At 40.0% G+C, this 23,202-nt stretch overlaps 1 protein-coding gene and 1 long non-coding RNA gene across 2 annotated transcripts in view; one reads left to right on the top strand and one right to left on the bottom strand.

Moving 5' to 3' along the window:
* The window catches only part of stk32a (serine/threonine kinase 32A), a 126,852-nt gene that overhangs the window by 4,505 nt on the left and 99,145 nt on the right, over positions 1-23,202 (top strand). Inside the window, exons 3-4 of the mRNA XM_047378211.1 lie at positions 12,429-12,484; positions 16,402-16,553. Coding sequence (XP_047234167.1) covers positions 12,429-12,484; positions 16,402-16,553 — 208 coding nt within the window. The remainder of the gene's footprint in view (positions 1-12,428; positions 12,485-16,401; positions 16,554-23,202) is intronic.
* Positions 1,840-15,246, bottom strand: LOC124875829. The gene is made up of 3 exons (XR_007040148.1): positions 15,157-15,246; positions 2,987-3,062; positions 1,840-2,079 (listed from the first exon to the last, which is right to left on the bottom strand). It is a non-coding gene; the product is annotated as an uncharacterized LOC124875829 (long non-coding RNA).

Here is a 23,202-nt window from a genome sequence, read left to right as displayed (position 1 = left end):
ATTGCAATGTTTCATAATTTTGTAAATAAGACAAATTCATTGTAACACAGTTTAATGGATTTTATTTTAAACAGAAAAAAACAATTATTTCCACTACAAATATTATATTACATTTTAAATAGTACAGCTATATTAATGTTATCTATACCATATATTGGTTGGTATCTTGATTGTGATGCATAGCAAAAATATAGAATAAACACATGCAAAAATTTTCAAGTTCTTCTCTATTAAATGTGCTTACCTTTTGATAATTTTACCTTTTCGCCAGTCTGCTCATGATATGGAGCTTTTTGCTTGGGAAGAGACGGAAATTGTCTGTTTAACAGAAGTATCACTTTAGTTTGACAACTGTAGTTTTAATTCAGAAATTGGAAAAATCTAATTTGCATATAGAAATAACTAGTTAATTCAATCCAACTATACGGACTTATTGAACGTCATTTACATGCAATCTCATTCGATTCTAGTTGTCAACAATGCTATCAAATTCAGTTTTTTATTGATAAACGTTGATAAAAGGTTTTCTATTTGAGGAAACCCAGCATTCCCTTGACATTATATGTCAAGGCTGGGTTCAAAAATAAATCAACACAAGCAGTTCTTGCTTGTATTATGACATGAAGCTAATCACAGAACCCACATTTCTAATCTGCACACTGATGTCAATCACATCTACAAGCATAGTAGTCAGAAGATAAGCGTCAGACAAACGTCATGTTTTATGCTCATAAAATGTTATACAATCTCTAAAAGGGACAGATAATGAAAACCAGAAAACATCATTTTGTATCAATGTGTCCAGGATAGACTGTGAAATCTAATTGAGTAAATATATTTCAAGTTTCAACATCTAAAGTTAAGTGATTGTCCATGTTTTTGGATCGTGAAATATTTACACACAGATGATTTTGTCGTTCTTATGCATGGGAAGAGTGTAGTAGATGACTTTTCAGCTTGCTGACCAACAGTATGCAGCAGTGGGGGTGGGTTTGCAGCTCTGCACCAGTTTATGTTGTTCCGCACACCTGTAGAAGCCTCATGTCACTTGACAGTTTTTATAGCACCATATTAAAATCCCTCTGGAAGGACGGTATAACCTAACATTTTTGTGGTTTTGATACCCTAACTTTTAAGAACCTTTGAAAACTTTCCTGTTAGCAAAGATACGTGCAGACAAGTTTTGAGTTTTCTTCTTCATAATTTTTTATTTACTAGCCGAATCTCGCCATGCTTCTGCGTTTTTCTAGGCTGCTGGAAGTCAAGGTGAGCTTGCTCAAAGGGGACTTGGTCAAAAGGGCTTCTGATAGGCAGAGCTGCTGGTTTGAATTAATTTTTCTATTGCATGTCCTGCATAGAATACATTGAGATTTAATTTATCTGAGTCAGAGTCTGAATTGAATTCCAATCTGGCTGCAACCCAAGGACTCTGAAACCAGTCAGTTAGATTTTTATTATATCACTGGCTTCAAGGTTTTATTACAACAATACAGGTATTTCTGATCTGTATAGCATCAGAGGCAATTTAGTAGTTCTTTCTTGTTATCAAGTTTCAATTAACTGGACTGCTTTGACATTTATTAAGAAATACGTGAGATAAAGAAAAAAACATTTTTACATAGCTGTTTGCTCTTTGCGCTTTATTTAATCACCCCTTTTGCCAACGTCTTGCGTCATACAAATCATTTTTAGTCGTCTATTTTAGTGAAGGCAACTTTTATCAAAGAAGTCATTATTCATGGTTAACCTGAAAGCCTTGTCTTCTAGAGAGCTGTTTTGGAAATGTCGCACATGACAGATCTTTTTTGAACTTTGGGTTGACGCCACAGCTCACCTCAACAGACAACAGGTCCTTCTTTTCTTTGCTGAGGGCAACAGAGTGACAGTAGCAATAACACAACCTTTTTGTTTAAAAAACTCCAATGGGAACATAATCCCCTCAGTGATGAAACTTGCGTCAGCAACAGGAAAGGGTTCTCCTTTTGAAGTTGTAGGAACCTAATGGATTATCCTCTACTTTGCTGTTTTTGCTCGACATTGAAGTGTAGCAGTTGCATTTCCTCATCGCTTTGTAGGCTGCTGAAACACAGTGTATAACCAAGGGCTCAATTAAAAGTGGGATTTGTGTGTAACAGGAATGATTTGGTAGGAAATTCTCATAGTGTGCTAATTCTCAGTGTAGAAACATCTATAATGCGATCTAATTGTTTCTATTTAAACAAAAGATTAACTTATTTATAACAGTTATAATAATGTTATCTGTAATTTAAAAAAAAAAAGAATTATTTTTCTCCACCTGTCCTGTGTGGCCAATCATAAATCACACTGGTGATACCATGCATAGCTGAATTGGCAAAAATATTGCCAGCAGTGTGGGACAACAGGAAGTGTCATGCAGCATTCATGTCATCACTTCAGGTCACCAAATCTATTTCAGAATTCTTCCCATGCCATTTTTTTTAAAAGAATAATGAAAGATTAACTCCATGTAGTCATCCTTATATTTGGCCGAGCATATGCTTCAAATTAAAATTATACATCTCATCTTCTTACTCCCTACTGCATATACTATAACTATTACTAGTAATTTCAGGGTTTTGTTTATGCTTGTAAATCCTGCCGCTGGCATCACTACATCACTCCCTTGAACAGAAAAGCGGCATGATGGAAACTTAGCAGTTTGAAACCATTACTGTTTAAAACAGTGGTATACCACTGGGGAACAAAGTAGCTAAAATGTGCTTCCAGCTAACTGTCAGAAGTGCCTAAAAACCTCCAATCTGAATCAAAATCTTATAAAACATGATTTAAGTATCCAATCTGTTTAGTCATTTTGTTAAATGATTCGGGACATACTTGCTTCTCATTTGTCAAAAATTTCCAATTCTAATATTTTTAGATGAGTAAGCATTCTGCATTTTAAGCATATATATTAACACTCATCATACAATCACTGCTCTGAGAAGAAATAAAGATGCAAATTTACTTTTCACTGTCTCTCCAAGGTGATATTGCAACAGCTTCTTGTCGTTGGTTCCTCTGTAAAGCTGTGAATCCACGTGCTGCAGCCAAATGTACATAGGATGTCATTTTAAATAATATACAGCACAAAAATGTGTAAAGCATTTTAATGTATGCAATAATACAAAATCAGCTGGTAATACATTTTGCTCTACCTGAGTTATTGACATGTGTGGCATTTGTATAAACAAAGAAGTTTATTTCTATAAAACAGGCAACCCTGTGGCTGTAACACAATATATCTACAGCAAATTTTCAACATCAACAGGATCAAAAATAAATCAAATATTAATGTAACACATATAGTCAACCTATATAGGACGATTTTCTAAGAGGTGTTTGTATAAAGGTAGACTCTGTCAAGACTTGTTTATCTCTCCCGAGAATGATGTTTATACATCATGCATCACCACATGTGCATGTTTCCTGTTTTCCAACACTGTGCAGCCATAAGAGATCTTGGTTAATTGATTGGACCCAATTAGTGCCCACCAAAATTTATTCATGATTGCACAGAGACCTGCAGGTTATGTTTCGGTTACCAAAGACAGACGATGTTCTGGCACAAATGGACACTTAGATCATTTGCAGGATAAATCAGAGAAAGATTCAGAGGGAAGACATAAAATCATCATTTAAATTTCCCTGTTGCAAATTTCCCTGTTGCAAATCTGATGAGAAGATTGCTATTAATGTTGTGAGACAGCTCAACCATAACACAATCATGATTAGATTGTGACATAATTACCCTTAACAAGATAAGTGACTTTCAGCTGATCAATAGACCAGATTTAAATTTTGAGGCTTGACTTTATTTAGCCATGAGTCAATGTTAAGTTTATACTTAGTGTTGTTTTGGACTTATATAATTTGTCCAAGTTTAGAAATAGAAGTTTAGAAATATAGCATACTGAAAGAACAAAAATAGTATTTATAATTAACATCAATCAAATCCCATCATTCATTCTGCTATTCAATTCACAGAATGAATAAAATCTTTTCAATATTGTTTTTTTTACTTTTTCTATGACTGTAATCATATCTATATATAGAAAAATATTGTGTTTTATTCCTAAAAGTCAGAAAATAGTGGTAAATATTCAAGCAAATTATTATCTAAATTGCAATGGACAATTATTCATATTCCTGTCAGATTAAGATTTAAAATAATTTTTATTTAATTAAGAAGTTTGTTTCTGATATGAAATAAGATAGGCAGCTCTTAAAAGACAATAAAAGCATTGGGCATTACAGATTTAAATTGGGACTCTGGCTGGGCCACTCCAAAATGTTAATATAACTTCCTCTCAGAAGAAACATGTTAGTAAAACAATTTCTTTAAATCAAAACCTGCCAGGGGTATAAATAATTAGGGTCTTAGCTGTACATGGTATAGAAAGAATTATGTTGTAGGGATGCTTTTCTGCAGTAGGTACATGGAAGTTGGTCAAAGTTGATGGGAAGATGGATGAACCCAAATACAGGGCAATCCACGAAAAAAGTATGTTGCAGACTTGAAAATTGCTGGTCACAGATGCTCTCCATGAATGACTAAACATAAGCTAGTTTGCCAAGAGGATTGGGCAAAAATGTCTTTAGATGTGTATAACAGGTCTCTGTTTTAAATGAGACCATGAGTATCAAGAGACCTTCCTGTTTAAATAAATAAGAAAATGTGCAAAGAGACATACCCCAAAATATTTGCTAACTAAATACATGAACATTTGTGGTTTTAATGTATGAAAATCTGAAAGAGTAGAAGAGATATGAATTATTTTGCAAGGCATTGGATGTGCTGATTCAACAGTGACTCCTGCTAGAATTGTTTGATCACATTAAAAACCATCTGCTAGATCAGATCAGACCATTCAAGCAATTGAGAAAAGGAAAACTGACATTAACGTGTACCTGGAGGCCAAATCCAATATTTTACCAGTCAATGTGTTCTTTCAAGAGGATTCAGAGAAGATTTTATTTTGTGCAAATCTCCTAATGGGCAATCACTGAAAGAAAAGGCACAACAGCACTTCATCCACATCAGGATGAAACCAGATTTTCTCTCCAGTTTAACGTTAAAATCCATTTGCATAGGCTGATTTGAGACAAAGAAAGGTTAGAATAAATGCATATTAGGTCTGCTCTAAGATCATTACTTTAAAATGAACAGATATCTGCTTTTGGTTTCAGGGTCTGTGTTTTTTTTTTTGTAGATATGATCCAATCAGAATTTTGTGGTTAACAATTTTTGTTGATTTGAATTTCTCTTAAAAACTGTAATATAAGAAGATATAGTAACAGCATTCAACGTGTATCTTTCTAGCCATCCTGCTGTGAGTGGTTATCAAATATCTATATTATGAACTGAGGTTTAACATCAGCTGCATAAATCACAGTTTTGCAAATATTTTAAAACAAAAAGAGAATCATTACAGTGTTTACGTTTGGAACTTTCTTTAAAATCCTATCTAAGTTAGCAGCTAGCATAACTAAAATGAATGGATCTTTGTGTAGTTTCTTAGGAAATGTAGCTACTTAATGTAATTCTGAAATTACCTGGCTCCCAATATTTCCAAATCCAGCATGCTCTGTGTCTGAGGTTAAAAGCTAGGAAAGATAAAATACAGTAACTTTTAGTATACTCCAATTAGTCTTCTGCTGAAAGTCTCACTCCTTCATGAATCACATTCCTTCAGTGTGCTTCCTTTGACTTCACTTTGAACACCTTACTGATAAGAAAGATAGCTTACTTTGAGAATTGTTCATTTAGTCACTGCGTCTACACTGAAGAGCATTGTTGTTGGTGCGCTTACTGTGGTACTTTCACTGATCGAAGTTAAGTTTGACCCAGCTAGTTACTAGGAAGGACAAATCAACATAGAAATTGGTGCATTCATGTCACCCATTGTTTTATTTTTCATCTGTAATTCTTTTTACTTAAATCCAGAATTTAGAAAGGTAAGGAATAGTGGAATTCTGTTTTTGAGGTTTTGCTCAACTTTCAATTATTTGGAAACCTAACCACATTAGCGTAAACCTACAGTTGAGAAAAAAAAACTGTATGCTTTTCTAACATGTTTGAATACATGGTTATGTAAAATTAATTTTAACCATACTGAAACATCCAAGTAATATAAATAAACTGAAAGAAATTGAGAGAAAACCATAAAAATTTAATAAATTGTAATAAAATGTGTAATTTTTGTTGAGGAATAAATCAGAAAATCTTCATATTTATAACGAGGTGCACATAATGAGAATATTGTTAATCAGCATTTTTAAGAAGGTTTCATCTGTTTCAACCTGAAGACATTCAGTTTGTTGTTCTCCTTGCTGCAGTGAGAGTGAACACTTTGGTAAGATCAAATGAGGTGTCTGAGGCCTTCAGAAAGAAGACTGTAGGAGTTTGTGAATCTGGTAAGACGTTTGAAGAGGTCTCAAAAAAGTTTGTAATCAATTAATTCACTGTACAGAAAATACTCTACAAGTGGAGTCCATTTAAAATAAGGGGCAAACATGCCCAGGTTTGACTGTCCAAGCAAGTTCACCCTGAAACTAGACTGCTAGATATTTGAAAAACAGTATCTTAAATTGTCAAAACAGGACCTACAGCAGATTCTTGCTACTGTTGATATGAAAATGCATACCTGTGCAACACAGCAATAGACTGCACAAGTTAAAATTTTACAGAAGGTATTTGAGAAGGAAACTTTTGTTCTCTAAGAAAAACATAATGGTGCGCCGAACGTTTGCTAGGTAGAATGGAGACAAAGCCGAGGACTTCTGGAATAGTGTACTTCGGACACATGAGTTGAAAACTGAACCATTTGGACACCAGAACAGATGACATGTTTTAGATGAACCAAACAAATAATTCCAGGACAATAACCTGTAATACAGCACTGAGGTGGATGTAACATGTTTTAGGGGTGCTTTGCTGCAGGAGGACCTCACTATCATAGAATCCAGCATGAATTCTACCCTGTATCAGAAGGGGCTTGAGGAAAATGTGAGACCATCAATTAGAACCGGATACCTGCTACATGGTAACGACCCAAATAATAATAATACCCAAATAAATCCACCAAGGTGAACTGGTTGATAATTAAGAAATGTTTATTTTTGTGGTTTAAGTGCAAATAAATCATTTTTTGTAATTTTGTTTTCATTATTAAAAATGATATTAGACATTGATATGTGAATGATTCTTAATAAACATTAGAATTTTTAGTTGGTATTCTATTGTTTAACCACATAACTAAAGTTAAAAAATACTCTCTAAAAATATACTTTATGTCAAAACAAACCTCGTACTTGTACTCGTGTTCCGCTTTATACGGGACCGGGTCGCGGGGGCAACGGACTCAGCAGAGACACCCAAACATCCCTCTCCCCAGACACCTCCACCAGCTCCTCCGGGGGGAGCCCAAGGTGTGCCCAGGCCAGCCGAGAGATATTGTCCCTCCAGTGTGTCCTGGGCCGTCCCTTGGGCCTCCTCCCGGTGGGATGTGCCTGGAACACCTCTCGAGGAAGGCATCCAGGAGGCATCCGATATAGATGCCCGAGCCACCTCAACTGGCTCCTCTCGATGTGGAGCCTCTTCTCCGAGCCTCTCCCGGATGGCCGAGATCATCACCCTATCTCTAATGGAGTGCCCTACGGAGGAAGCTCATTTCAGCCGCTTGTATCCGGGATCTCGTTCTTTCGGTCATGACCCAAAGTTCATGGCCATAGGTGAGTGTAGGAACGTAGACTGACTGGTAAATCGAGAGCTTCGTTTTTCGGCTCAGCTCTCTCTTCACCACAACGGAACGGCACAATTTCCCCATTACTGCGGCAGCCGCACCGATCCGTTTGTCAATCTCCCGCTCCATTCTTCCCTCACTCGTGAACAAGACCCCGAGATACTTGAACTCCTCCACTTGAGTCAGGAACTCCCCTCAGACCTGAAGTTGACAAGCCACCTTTTTCTGGTCGAGAACCATGGCCTCGGACTTGGAGGAGCTGATCTTCATCACAGCCGCTTCACACTCGGCTGTGAACCGCCCCAGCGCATATTGTAGGTCTTGGCTCGAGGGGGGGCTAGCAGGATCACGTCATCCGCAAAAAGAAGATACGAAATCCACTGGTCCCCAAACCAGACCCCCTCCGGCCCTTGGCTGCGCCTAGAAATCCTGTCCATAAAAGTTATGAACAGGACCGGTGACAAAGGGCAGCCCTGCCAGAGTCCAACATGCACCGGGAACAGGTCTGACTTAGTGCCGGCAATGCGGAACAAACTCCTGCTCCACTTGTACAGAGACCGGATGGTCCCTAATAAAGGGCCCCCAATTCCATACTCCTGGAGAACCCCCCCACAGGGCACCACGAGAGACACAGTCGAATGCTTTCTCCAGGTCCACAAAACACATGTGGACCGGTTGGGCAAACTCCTATGAAACTTCGAGTACCCTGTAGAGGGTATAGAGCTGATCCAGTGTTCCACGTCTGGGACAAAAACCATACAGCTCCTCCTGAAGCCAAGGTTCAACTATCGGCCGGACTCTCCTCTCCAATACCCTGGCGTAGGCCTTACCAGGGGTGCTGAGGATTGTGATCCCCCTGTAGTTGGAACACACTCTACCACCACCCCAGTCTGCCAGTCCAGAGGCACTGTCCCCGACCGCCACGGAATGTTGAAGAGGCGTGTCAACCATGGCAGCCCTACAACATCCAGAGACTTGAAGTACTCAGAGCGGAACTCATCCACCCCCAAAGCCCTGCCACCACAGAGCTTTTTAACCACCTCAGTGACTTTAGCCTGAGTGATGAAAGAGTCTAACCCTGAGTCCCCAGCCTCTGTTTCCACCAAGGAATGCGTGATGGCAGGATTGAGGAGATCCTCGAAGTACTCCTTCCACCGCACGATAATGTCCCCAGTTGAGGTCAGCAGCCTCCCACCCCCAATGTAAACAGTGTTGGCGAAGCACTGCTTCCCCCTCCTAAGGCGCCGTATGGCTTGCCAGAATCGCTTCAAGGCCAACCGGTAGTCCTTTTCCATGGTCTCATCGAACTCCTTCCAGGCCCGGTTTTTGCCTCTGCCATGGCCCAGGCCGCGGCATCCTTGGCCTCACGGTACTCGTCAGCTGCCTCAAGAGTCCCACAAGCCAGCCACAGCTGATAGGACTCCTTCTTCAGCTTGACAGCATCCCTTACTGCCGTTGTCCACCCCAGGGTTCGGGGATTTCCGCCGCGACAGGCACCGCAGACCTTACTGCCGCAGCTACGGGCAGCAGCATTGACAATAGATGCGGAGAACATGGTCCACTTGGACTCTATGTCTCCAACATCCCCCGGGATCTGGTCAAAGCTCTCCTGGAGGTGGGAGTTGAATATGTCCCTGGCCAAGGGCTTTGCCAGATGTTCCCAGCGCTTGGGCCTGCTAAGTCTGTCCGACTTTCTCCTCTTCCACCAGATCCAACTCACCACCAGGTGGTGATCAGTGGACACCTCAGCCCCTCTCTTGACCTGAGTGTCCAAAACGTGTGGCCGAAGGTCTGACAATACGACAACAAAGTCGATCATCGACCTCCTGCCTAGGGTGTCCTGGTGCCAAGTGCACTGATGGTTGAACATGGTGTTCATTATGGACAATCCGTAACTAGCACAAAAGTCCAATAACGAAACACCACTCGGATTCAGATCGGGGAGGCCATTTCTCCTGATCACACGTCTCCAGGTGTCACTGTCGTTTCCCACGTGGGCGTTGAAGTCCCCCAGCAGAATAATGGGGTCCACGGGAGGGTACTATCCAGCAGCCCCGACAGGGACGCCAAAAAGGCCGGGTACTCTGCACTACCACCCAGCCCGTAGACTGAAACGACAGTCAGAGACCTGTCCCCAACCCGAAGTCACAAAGATGCGACCCTCTCATCTAATGGGGTAAACCCCAACAGGAGACGGCTGAGCTCGGGGGCAACAAGCAAACCCACCCCAGCCTGTGCCTCTCGCCGTGGGCCACTCCAGAGTAGAAGAGAGTCCAGCCCCTCTCGTGGAGAAGGGTTCCAGAGCTCACGCTGTGCGGGAGGTCGAGAGATATCGACTAGAAATAGTCGGGCTCACCTCCACGCTCAGGCTCCTTCCCCCCCAGTGAGGTGACATTCCACGTCCCTAGAGCCAGCCTAAGCATCCGGGGATCGGGCCGCCGAGGTCTCCACCTTTATCTGCCGCCCAATCCTCTTTGCACCGGTCCCTCGCGGATCCCCCTGCAGGTGGTGGACCCAGTGGGGGATGGCCTCGCGTCTCTCCTTCGGGGTTGGCACGGCTGGGTCCTGCGAGGAGCATCCCAGCCACCAGGTGCCCTCTGACGGGTCCCGACCCCAGGCCTGGCTCCGGGTTGGGACCCCGGCTCCGCCATACCGGGTGAAGTCACGTGCCTCGATTGTATAGTCCTCATGAGGGTGTCTTGAACCGCTCTTTGTCTGACCTGTGACCTAGAGCCTGTTTGCCATGGGAGACCCTACCAGGGGCAATTAAGCCCCAGACAACATAGCCTCTAGGATCATTCGGGCACTCAAACCCCTCCACCACGTTAAGGTGGCAGTTCAAGGAGGGGCAAAACAAACCTGTAAAAAACAATCTTAACATATAAACTTATCAATTCTCGTTGGTTGTTAGGTATTTTAGGCATTTTGTTACCCAATCTCAACAGTTCTTAAGTCAAGCTGAAAGAGCTGAAGGTCTCCAGGGGAGCCACAGACCTCTGGCATTATATGGCATGGACTGAAATAACCTTCAGCACAAAATATATCCACTATGGCTGCTGTATGGTTACCCTTAAGAGCCATTTTAAAGATTTGAGGGGACATTTCCGAAGCTTTCCTTTTAGCAGCCTTCTAGGGTTTGGCTCATTTTGTTATCAAGTCTCTGTCTAACAAACACACACAGGGGAAGACAGCCAGAGCATTTCTCCCTGTCACACTCCTTTCCGTCTATCAGCCACTTTATCGGCTATTGGAACCGGATGGGGGCTGTTTGTTTCTCGCTGTCATGACAACGAGGACAGACGGTTTTTCCTTTCCCTCTCTGCTGTTTTCCCAGAGGATGGAACAGCTGCTGCCCACTGTTTGCTCTCATCGGATGACACACTGAAATGATGCCACACACACATTCTCAACTACAATTGCAAACACACTCATTAACAGGACATTTAAAACACTACCTGCTGCTTTAGTGGCCTCAAATACACACAGAGGAACATGCACAAATAAACACACTAACATTCAGGATGCAGCCACTCGATTATTGGATGTGACAGCTGATGTTATGCTTTGTTAGTCACGTATCAGTGGCACTTCCCTGTTTCACGCTATCTGTGCTGGAGTGTTTACAAAACTTGTCCAGATAAGGTCCACTTGAGACCAGCTGTATAATTTAAACATAACACAAACAAATACATATGCAGATTTAAAGTTGTCACTGTCTAAATTCAACATAGACCCAGAGACAGTTCTGGTAGTTACAGTCATTTTAAGCTTAGCTACTGGGAGATCCTGTCCTGATGGGGGCTTTTCTGAGACACAGCTGCTTTTGTGGTTTATATGCAAGATAATGTGATTACAGACAGACACACAAGCAGGCAAGGAAGGAGAAGAGAGGGAAGCAGCTCATATTTTACTTACAGTGGTTTGATGTGGTGAAATAAATGATGGACACTCGAGTAAAGGCGTGTAATAATCAACATCTGCGCATGAGTGGAATTGACACACTGACAGCCTTTCTCTATTTTAAATCAGCTGAGGAAATCATGGGACTGGAGAACTCATCTGGGAGTCATTTTAAATTTGACTGACATCTTCTAATCAGTTAAAACTGCACAAGCCATACTTGGTGGGCCTGATCCTCACAATCTCTCTTGCACAGGGGATTTGACTATAAAGGCACTGTGTACCCTTATGTGTATGTCTGTCCGTCCGTCCGTCCGTCCGTCCAGCCACCATCTTTCTGTCCTTTCTACTGTATTTAATTCTTGCCTTCTCGTGTGTTGTTTTGCATGTTGTTTCCATATTGAAAGTAGAATTATGTAGAATTATCTACCTTTACAGTAAATATTTGCATTTCTACTTTTAAAGTGGGATAAAAAAGGGACTAAGAAAACTCAGGAAATGTGAGTCTGAAATTTTTACCATGAAAATGGACGGGAACCCGGATCCTTGCAGCACCGAACTGTGTCAACTAACAGTAGATTTTAAATGTGCTGCTGGGACTAAGCAGAGATTTTTACCATTGATCAGAATAATAAATTACATGAATTTATATTGCATTGAAATTGAAAATGTTTTAAACTTTTTAAATATTTTAAATCTCTAAATGTATTTCTTGAGTTTTACACAATGTGCAATCAAATTTATTCTCTCTTTTTCCTCCTACAGTCAATTTTGACCATTTCCAAATTCTGAGGGCTATCGGAAAAGGGAGTTTCGGAAAGGTAAGTTAAAGTTATTTTGCTTTTATTCGCCTTAACATATTTTAGACCAATTACTTTGGCCTAACTGATCAACTTAAAACACTAATAATATTTAAAATTTGCAGTCTGTATACAGACATGTTATATTTTCATTCTGAAAACATAAAATGTTACCATGGCATGTTAATAGATATTACTGGTGTCATTTCTCTACTGCAAGGGTTGTTTGTGCTGATCTTATACAGACTGGTACACCCCTATAACTGTACACTTTGCTTTCCTTCATTCTGTTTGTCTTTTTGAGTTCAACACAATGATATTTTAGCACTTTTTTTCTTTCATTTTCATTTCCTTCTCCAATAATCTGATATCCAACAAGCATTTTCTATGCAAATGGTTCATAATGCGGCTGTCGGAATCCATTCATGGATAAAGGTTGGAATGGAAATCAGGGAGGTTGATGGTTGAGATGTGGAAGATCACAAAAATCCACACAGTGCATTGTGTATGTATTTGGTCCCAAGCAGGGGTGAAAGTAGTTTTAAATTCTTGCCGGTACTTAGGGGCGGAACATGTGTGTGTTAATTGTTACTCTCATCTGTGGCCCCCTCGAGATCTCTTTCTCTCTCTATCTCAGCAAAGTCCAAACTCAAACTAATTAAAACATATCAATATTTTACTTTAATGTAGGCTGTTTGTATAAGGCAGAAATTGGAATCACTTGACAATGTAGAATATATATATACAGGGGTTGGACAACGCAACTGAAACTCCTGTCATTTTAGTGTGGGAGGTTTCATGGCTAAATTGGACCAACCTGGTAGCCAGTCTTCATTGATTGCACATTGCACCAGTAAGAGCAGAGTGTGATGGTTCAATTAGCAGGTTAAGAGCACAGTTTTGCTCAAAAGATTAAAATGCACACAACATTATGGGTGACATACCAGAGTTCAAAAGAGGACAAATTGTTGGTGCACGTCTTGCTGGCGCATCTGTGACCAAGACAGCAAGTCTTTGTGATGTATCAAGAACCACGGTATCCAGGGTAATGTCAGCATACCACCAAGAAGGACGAACCACATCCAACAGGATTAACTGTGGACGCAAGAGGAAGCTGTCTGAAAGGGATGTTCGGGTGCTAACCCGGATTGTATCCAAAAAACATAAAACCATGGCTGCCCAAATCACGGCAGAATTAAATGTGCACCTCAACTCTCCTGTTTCCAACAGAACTGTCCGTCGGGAGCTCCATAGGGTCAATATACACGTCCAGGCTGCTATAGCCAAACCTTTGGTTGCTCATGCCAATGCCAAACGTCGGTTTCAATGGTGCAAGGAGTGCAAATCTTGGGCTGTGGACAATGTGAAACATGTATTGTTCCCTGATGAGTCCACCTTTACCGTTTTCCCCACATCCGGGAGAGTTACGGTGTGGAGAAGCCCCAAAGAAGCGTACCACCCAGACTGTTGCATGCACAGAGTGAAGCATAGGGGTGGATCAGTGATGGTTTGGGCTGCCATATCATGGCATTCCCTTGGCCCAATACTTGTGCTAGATGGGCGCATCACTGCCAAGGACTACCGAATCATTCTTGAGGACCATGTGCATCCAATGGTTCAAACATTGTATCCTGAAGGCGGTGCCGTGTATCAGGATGACAATGCACCAATACACACAGCAAGACTGGTGAAAGATTGGTTTGATGAACATGAAAGTGAAGTTGAACATCTCCCATGGCCTGCACAGTCACCAGATCTAAATATTATTGAGCCAGTTTGGGGTGTTTTGGAGGAGCGAGTCAGGAAATGTTTTCCTCCACCCGTATCACGTAGTGACCTGGCCACTATCCTGCAAGAAGAATGGCTTAAAATCCCTCTGACCACTGTGCAGGACTTGTATATGTCATTCCTAAGACGAATTGACGCAGTATTGGCCGCAAAAGGAGGCCCTACACCATACTAATAAATTATTGTGGTCTAAAATCAGGTGTTTCAGTTTTATTGTCCAACCCCTGTATATATCAATTGTTAAAGAACTGCCATGTGTGAAACAATGATAAACCATTTTCTGATGCGTAACTTTTCATTTTCATTTTCCGTCTTTTCTTTTGAGCAAAGAAGTTATTATTCTCTGCATTGTGGTCAAGTTTTGATTTCATTTAAATAAAAAATTTGACAGTTCTGTTGTTTTCGAGGTTTTTATTTAAAAGTCTGTAGATGGTAAGTGATTTATTGTTTCTTCCTGTCCTAATGCAAGCTGCGGCTTTTTATGTCTGTGCACCACCTGTGTAAGATCTCCCAGTCCATTTAATCGAACGCATTGATCTCATTGGCAACCGTTCTGTTTTGGAGGTAAGCGCCCATGCGCTCTCGTGTAGTTTAAGTGAAATCTCTGGTCATAAGCGGTGTTTTCAAGCTGTACTGTGTTATTGTAATTCAGCAAAATAACATGAAATACAACTAGTTTCTGTCCCTTTGCTTTTAACTGGGATATTTAGCAGCGAGCAGACAGACCTTAAACGAAGCGGTGCTCGTTTTAAAGGCTGGCCATTCACAAAAGCCTCGAGCTCCGAGGGGAGAAAAGCAAAGCAAGAGCATTGAGGTTCCAGCATAGCAGAACAGTTCAGAAACTATTTGGAATGAGGGGAAAAAAACTATATTTATGAACAGATTAAGTCGTTTTTTTAGACTACCTGTTGGTAGCGGATCTGATCTTCTTTGTATGCTCATGAGTTTTTGCAGCCATAACTGGTTCTGGATGACGGCTTGATAGCAGACAGCCGTTCTTTCCTCGCAGAATCTTTTAGTGGTACGCAGTACTGGACCATACTGGCTCACTTTCACCCCTGGTCCCTAGTGAACAAGGACACGTTACAAAACCATCACTGTCTATCCGGTTATACAACATTATCATTTACATTCCCGTTAAGTTTACCTTGTAATTTTCTCGAGAAGATCCAGTGACACAACAGAAACAAATCTAAGTTGCATGTTTTTAATCCATATAGTGCAAACTAATTCACTATCCTATAGTTCTTTTAAGGACATATACAGGTACATTTTCACATTCACATAGACCCACTGCAGATAAGCAGTCTAATCACAGTAAAGGCAAGCTGTTGGATGTGAGGAGTGAAGTGATCAGGGCTTGGCTGATTAATTGTGCCAGCTGGTCCACAGATAACTTGCTTGCATAGCAGCAATCATTGACTTATTGATGCTCACAGCACGGACAAGAACAACTGCAAATGAATTGGACATATTACAGCCCTGAATGTTGAAATTATTCTTGTCAAAGTCTAAAATGTGGGTTTCTATAATTTTGACATGCAACTGGTAATCAAAATCAAGATGTGACTGATGTTAAATACTTTAATTTGAAAGACCAGAGACACAGCAATTATCTTTGTTTGCACATGCCATGCACCAAGTTTTTTCCAACTTTAAAAACTCTAAACTTGTGGTTAATTGGACATCTTAAATGAGGACATGATTTATCATAGCTGAGAAGGAAGACAAATGATTTAAGGACCTCTGCAGGGATACTACTGATTTTGCGGTCAGTGTACCAAATTCAATGATGATTCTTGAACCTCATAAATATGTTAACATTTATAAGCTAACTAGCTAATAAAAAGCGGGGTGGCTGTTATTACTGGTTTTGTATTTGCCAGACTTGCAAACTGGCTCTCTCTTGGACTCCCAATGAAACATCTGTCTGTTTTGATTTTGTGGGGATCGTTAGTTGACTGCTGGATGAAGATGGTTTTAATGTGTGGCTAAATTACGTGCATTATCATTCTGACTGAATTGAACAGTAGACAATATTTTTATGAAATTTTCCAATAAAAAAATGAATTTCTTAATCATTCTTCAGGCCAGTAAAGGCTGAGGCATTGCATAACAATAAAGATTTTACCCTCATGTGATCTCAACAGGTCTGCATAGTGCAGAAGAAGGACACCAAGAAGATGTACGCCATGAAGTACATGAACAAGCTCAAATGTGTGGAACGGAACGAAGTGAGGAACGTCCTAAAGGAGTTGCAGATCATGCAGAACCTCGAGCATCCTTTCCTGGTTAATTTCTGGTAGGCACAGATTTCTAAATCCCTCTTTACAAAAATTGTCAGTATGTGTATGATTATCTTTACTTCTTTACGAGTATCACCTAAAGAACATATATCCTAAGTATCATAACTTTTTTTCAGTGTGAGTTTAGCACTGTTTTGGGTGACTATTTGTCCAGTGAGTAGAGAAAGTCCAGAGAAATGTTGTCTGAGGGCAGTAGCTTGGGGAATTAACAGACATTGACATATGAATAAAAAAATTTACTTAAGCACACAATGAATGCTTACCAATATTGCAAGGAATCCCAATAAAAGATTTTGTTTTCAAATCCATGTTACTATTTGCACATTACAATAATTTAATTAATTAGCTAATGCACTGTCAGCCTTTTAATTGCAATAGTGTCAGCAAATTCACCCAATACAAAAGCATCCCCCATTAAAACAAGCCTTTCACACAGCCTTGGACTGATTCTGTAGGTTCATACAGAAAGGTTCTGACCATTGAGGAAACCTCACAATTTTCCATCCAGGTCTACCTCAGACTCTAAGGCTGCTAAGAGTGAAAATTTAGTCAGCTGAATGATTCAAGCTCTGCTTACATGAGTGAGACTTTCATCCCATGGTAGCATCTCTAACATTCTCTCAACGCAAACATTTTATAACTAATCTTAAATTATTCCTAATTTGTTTCACATTATGAAAGCCACAGTTACTCTGTTTGGCACCAGAAGTGACACTTTTAAACTGCTTATTAAGTAAGGCTTTTTAGGCTTTCCACTGATAGCCATCATTAATTCTTAAAAGGGACTTCCACTTTATAATAAGGGGAAGCAACCCAGCTTTTTGGTTAAGCAGGGATGCAGATATAAAGGGTTGATGGCTAAGAACAGAAAATTTGCATTTTTTTTTCTAAATCCACATTGAATTCCTGCTTTCAGGTATCTCAATCTCTTAATGGCCAATGACAGAAATAAATAAAATGCTTAGTCTATACATTTAGTCTAGACTAAATGCTTAGTCTATACAATATATGCATAGACTATAAATAAGAAGCAAAAAGTAAGAAAACCATGAGAAAATTGGAACCTTCAAAAAGCAGGGAACGTAAATAGAGAACTAGAGAGAAGTGCGCAGTGCACAGACTCATCAGACATACAATGCCAGTGCTTGCTTTCTTGGTTGATTGTATGCTGTGCTTGCCAAAAAAAAGACTGCAAGTTAATTTTGTAGGCAGTGTAGGCCCTATGGGTGGGGGTGATTTCCTCTAGAGATGTGCTTGGGTCAGCGCTGTGCCCACTCACCCACCCCACTCCTCTTTCTTTCTGTCTCTCTCACTGTGTTGAGTTGGCATAAGGTATGCCAACTCAACACAGTGAGTTGGCATAAGGTATGATCACCCCGTGGTAAGCACTCAAGGTCAAAGACAGGAAGAGACCACCTGCAAGTAGATGCACTGTGTCGAACCAGTTACATGCAGAAAACAGTCCCCTGGCCTGTCCCTCTTTTCTTTCATCTGTGTCCTGCTTCATTACCCTTGTCTACCCACACTTTTTTTTTTCCTCTCTCTGCCTTTTCCCTCTTACCATCTGTTCTACTTCCTTTCCCCTTCTCTTGCTGTCACTGATCTCACCACTGGTTTCCACCAAGAATGACCTGATATTTTGGGCACAATTTCAAAGCAACAATGTACTTGGAAAACAAGAACATAAATGCTCAGACCATTCTATTTTGGGTTTTAAAGAATTTCAACATTTGCAACAACAAGCACTTTAGAACCTTGTAGTACTGAAAGATCTCATTGTTTATGTGGAACCGTTGCTTCTTTGACTCTGATGGCAGTAAAACGCTTAGTTTGATTGTTACCACTAAATCACAATAATGTCAGTAAAAATATGCATGTAAGTATTTATGAAATTTGTATCCATCTATCCATCCATCCATCCATCCATCCATCCATCCATCAATCCATCCAGGTTTGAGATATTATTCTTACAGGACTTTTGATTTATCAGGAGCTGACTGCCACATCTGTGCTTGCTGTATTTCTTGCAGATGAGCATATTTAGATCATGAAGCGAAAACTATTGTGACCTGAAAATGTATCTCAACTGCTGGACCTGAAGAGCCTGTTTGTGGCAGCATGTTACTAGAACTAACTTATTTCTAGATCCACCGCAGAGTTGGGTCCGACAGCAGGTGCAAAAGATGTGTCAGAATTCTAGCTATTAGAGCAATCATAGTGGATTCAGGCATTGTTTCTTTTTTTTTCTTCTGTGCAGACAAGATCTTCATATATAGAAAATTAGAGAGGCTTCATCTTAGTGCATTAAATAACATTTACTAATAGTTGCCTCCTGACAGAAACTTTTGCATAAAAATACTGCTCATAATGTGCTTTACATCATTATGGTGCTGTAATTAAAGGTAATAAACTTAACAAATAAAAACTGGAATAAACTGACCATAGCAGACATTTTAAATGTTCACAATATATAATAATAATAATAATATAAACAATTATATTCAGATAAATATTCTGAATGTTTTCCCAACAGCTCAAACAAGAAGTGACAATATTTAATATTAAAAACCTCATTCTAAGCAAAGTCTTTAGAACTTCTTATTGCATAAAATTTTCAATGTCTTTAGGGAATGCATACTTCTTTGACTTAAAAGAATTTAGCTAAAATATCTTGCAAGTATCACAAAAAGGTTGCACATTAAAAGCCTCAGTTGCTTCAGGGAGTTTTTTTTTCTTTGCTCAGTCCTTACATAATCATACTAATGCCTCACATTTATGTGCAGAAAAAGACATCTTTCAGAGTTTTTCCTTGTTCACTCATCTTGTTCTAGAAAATGTCCCAAGAAGATTTCTTTTCTACTACAAAAAAAAAAAGTTAGCCAAAAAACTACAATTATTTATTAATCTTACGAATCCTCTGATATATCAGGTTTAGTAAAGCAGACAGATATTGTGAAGACACTACACAATTTGACTAAATAGAGTAAGCAAGGACGAGCCTGACTTCAAGATCACATATGCTGCAAGCAAATGTAATGCCTCCTTTTACTTTTAGTGCTGTAGAATTTGGCAAATGCTTGAAAGCAGTTTGTCTGCACATTGAGTATTTGGCCTGATGTCAAGGTGACCTGATGAAATGCAAGATCACAGAATCCAGATTAGTGAGCAAGAGAAAATAGTCTTATCAAGCAATCTCATCGCCAAATTGTGACTGAACTAGAAGTAAAATCATGCCCCCCATTCTGAAATGAAACATAAAAAGTTGTTGACTTGCTTTACATAGGGCCAGGTAGGTTTGGACAGCTTTTTTTCACTAAATAGAGTGAAAACTCTAGTTGTCTTTGTCTGATAATAAAAGTTGTTCTGAAACATAAACAAAATGTTGACAAAAAAGTGGAAACAGATGAAATTATCAAGGGAGCAAATTATTCACAGCCATGCAAATCAAAGTCAGCCTGAGGTCATAGTTATTACTTCCTTCATCTGTGTAACCTTACAAGACAGAACTGTTACCTCTAACAGAGGGGACAGTGATGCCTTTTGTGAGGACATGTTCCCATTAGTTCTTTAGCCCCTGTGGTTTCTTGAGATGTCCATTACTGTAGTTGCCTAGGGGTACCTCTGTCTCTAAAAGCTCCATGCAGGATTCTCTCCCATGAGAATGAGTGCCTGGAGGCCACCAAGAGGTCACATTGAAATGCATGTTTGGCAGAGTAGAGACAGGAGCAAAAAGAATTAGATGAAGAGAGCAATGGCAAACAGGGGACCAGGGAGAGGCTGTAAAGGATACGAGAGAACCCTCACACTATACAGCAACCAGGCTCGATGCCAGAAAGGTTAATGAAACGTCCGCAGCACTTATACCATAAACAGGTGTTTATCCGAAGCATAAATGCTGCTCTATGCTTTCTACGTGAAAGGTTGTTTCAGGAATCAAGCAACAGTGGCTCTTGGGTGTCAAAAGTTTATTTACAGTTTTATTTGTCCCTAATGGTTGCAGAATACAAATATGACAATATAATCACTGTCAATTCAATAGTATGCTGAAAACATCAACACTTAATCTGAGTCACTAACCTTGGTAAAAAAAGAAATTATTTGCCAAGACACTTATGTGCATATTTTATTTTTTGTGGTTGCCTAAATAAACTTAGTTCAGAGAGATATACTGATCATAGACTTATTGCCAATTTCCGAATGAAAGGTTTTGTAAAGCTCTGATCTGCTGAGACTGTTTTCAGCTTACTCTGATATGTCTTTATAATTATAATTAAGCAGTGTTCAAAATATGTTTTTCTAGCCTTTCTGTCATTCGTGGCCATGAATTGTTTATATTTGCAGTAGAGGTAACATCACACCCGTGTCTGTGTACAAGAGAAGTCCCTTTAATTTAAAATAAATACTAAATGATCATTTAACAAAAAGTCTTTAGCATCTTAGCAGTTAGCACAGGTAGTATTACTAGTAGTAAACTTTAGTCTGTCTTTATTTTTTTAGAAAATGCAAGCACTTACCTTAATTGTGATATTTCCTAAAGACTTCCAACCATGCTCCATAACAGAGGTTGAAACCTTTTAAACATTGATTTGCCAATTCAACTAATTGCATAAATGTTAACAGAAAGCTCATTTTTACCCTGAAAAAACTGCACAATACAAAATGGCAAAGGTGCATAATGACTTATATGCGCCGAAGTCTTGCTCTTCTTTGTACCATACTAAATAAACAGCCAACATGCCTCCCTAGAAAATACAGTTTTCTTTTAAATTACTGATTTCCGGAATTTCATTTTTATTTTACTGATGCTAATAATAACTTCTGAGTCTCCCTGTAACCAGACAATTTTCTGGTTCAACTCTTTGTTACAAAGAATTTAAAAACACTTAAAACATAAGTAAGCTGGCTTTAAAACACAAAAGATAGTGTCTATACTGGAAAAAAACAACAAAAAAAACTTTGTGCCATTTCTATTTCAATGTGACAAAAGCTTCTACAGGTGAGGAAGGACTTCATTGACATTCAATGGCCAACCAAATATATTCTGAGGAGATAATCAGTCAGAGCTATTTTATGAAAATAGAGGTTTAAATGTGCATTGACACAACTTGCTAACTAACAGGAAAAGCTATGCTAGTTGGTAGACTCTATTTACATATAAAACATGTGTTTCATGAAAAACCGCTGATGGATTATATAATGGTAAACTGGGTATATCTTATGTCATGTCTCATGCGTATGTGCACTTGAAAGCAATCAGAGTGTAAGGGTGGTGCTTTACTCTGTACAGCTTTGTTCTTGAGCAGTCATGTGAAAGATTGCTGTGAGTACAGATAGCCTTGTTTGGGATGACAGAACAATTTCACCACAATGAAGATGGCTGCGCTCTTTTAGACATAACTTTAACCATTGGGAAACACAATATAGAAATGGCAACCTAGCTTGGAAGTTTATTTTTGTACTTGAATGATTAGAATTTAATGTGATGATGCCCTCACTGCTATGCCTTTGTAGTTTTTTTATGTGTACTAGAAACATTGGGATGATAAGACCGATGGAGGCGTGGATAGAGCCAATGAACTGAACACATTCTTCAATAGGTTCAGTTCAGAAACAAGCTCAGCATCCTCCTCTCCTGCTCACAGCCAAACAGACATACCACACTTATTTGACCCACAGGACCCACAGCTGTCCAGTAACACCTCAAATATTTTATTTTCCACCTCAGCCATAGACCATTCTGCTTCTACATGTTTACCTTCAACCATATCAGAAGATGCTGATACTCCCATTGCCTCCCCCTTCCACCTGTGTGTCTCAAGAAGTCAGGTGAAGATGCAACTGGAGAGACTGAATCGGAATAAGACTGCATGTCCAGATGGTGTCAGCCCTACAGTCTTTAAGGCCTGTACAGAGCAGCTCTGTGGGATTCTGCAGCACCTCTTCAATCTTACCCTGGCCCAGAAGAAGGTTCCGGTGTTGTGGAAGACCTCATGTCTTGTTCCGGTACCAAAGAAAACTCACCCATCAGTCCTCAATGACTATAGACCTGTTGCCCTGACATCCCATATCATGAAGGTCCTAGAGAAACTCCTGTTGGCCCACCTTAGTAAGCAAACAATAAACTATCAGGACCCCCTTTAGTTTGCTTATCGCTGTAGAGTTGGAGTTGAAGATGCCATCATACACCTGCTTCAACAAACCCACTGTCATCTGGACAAAGCCAGCAGCACTGTGAGGATCATGTTCTTTGATTTCTCCAGTGCATTTAACACAATCCAACATGATTTGCTTTGTCAGGAACTCCAGAAGACACAGGTGTAGGCCTCAACAATCTCCTGGATCAAAGTCTACCTGACAAACAGACCACAGTTTGTGAGACTGAAGGGTTGTGTCTCTAACCAGGTAGTCAGCAGCACAGGAGCACCACAGAGGACTGTACTCTCACCATTTCTTTTCACTCTGTACACCTCAGACTTCCAGTACAAGACAAACTCCTGTCATCTGCAGAAATACTCGGATGACTCTGCAGTTGTGGAGTGGATCAGAGATGGACAAGAAGATGAGTACAGGAAGGTGGTGGACCGCTTTGTGGCATGGTGTGGAAACAATCATCTCATCTTGAGTGTGACTAAAACAAAGGAGATG

This window comes from Girardinichthys multiradiatus, chromosome 11 (assembly GCF_021462225.1).
Source record: "Girardinichthys multiradiatus isolate DD_20200921_A chromosome 11, DD_fGirMul_XY1, whole genome shotgun sequence".
Taxonomy (NCBI): Eukaryota; Metazoa; Chordata; class Actinopteri; order Cyprinodontiformes; family Goodeidae; genus Girardinichthys; species Girardinichthys multiradiatus.
Note: the sequence above shows the minus strand (reverse complement) of the source record. Positions and strands in the feature narration are given on the sequence as shown.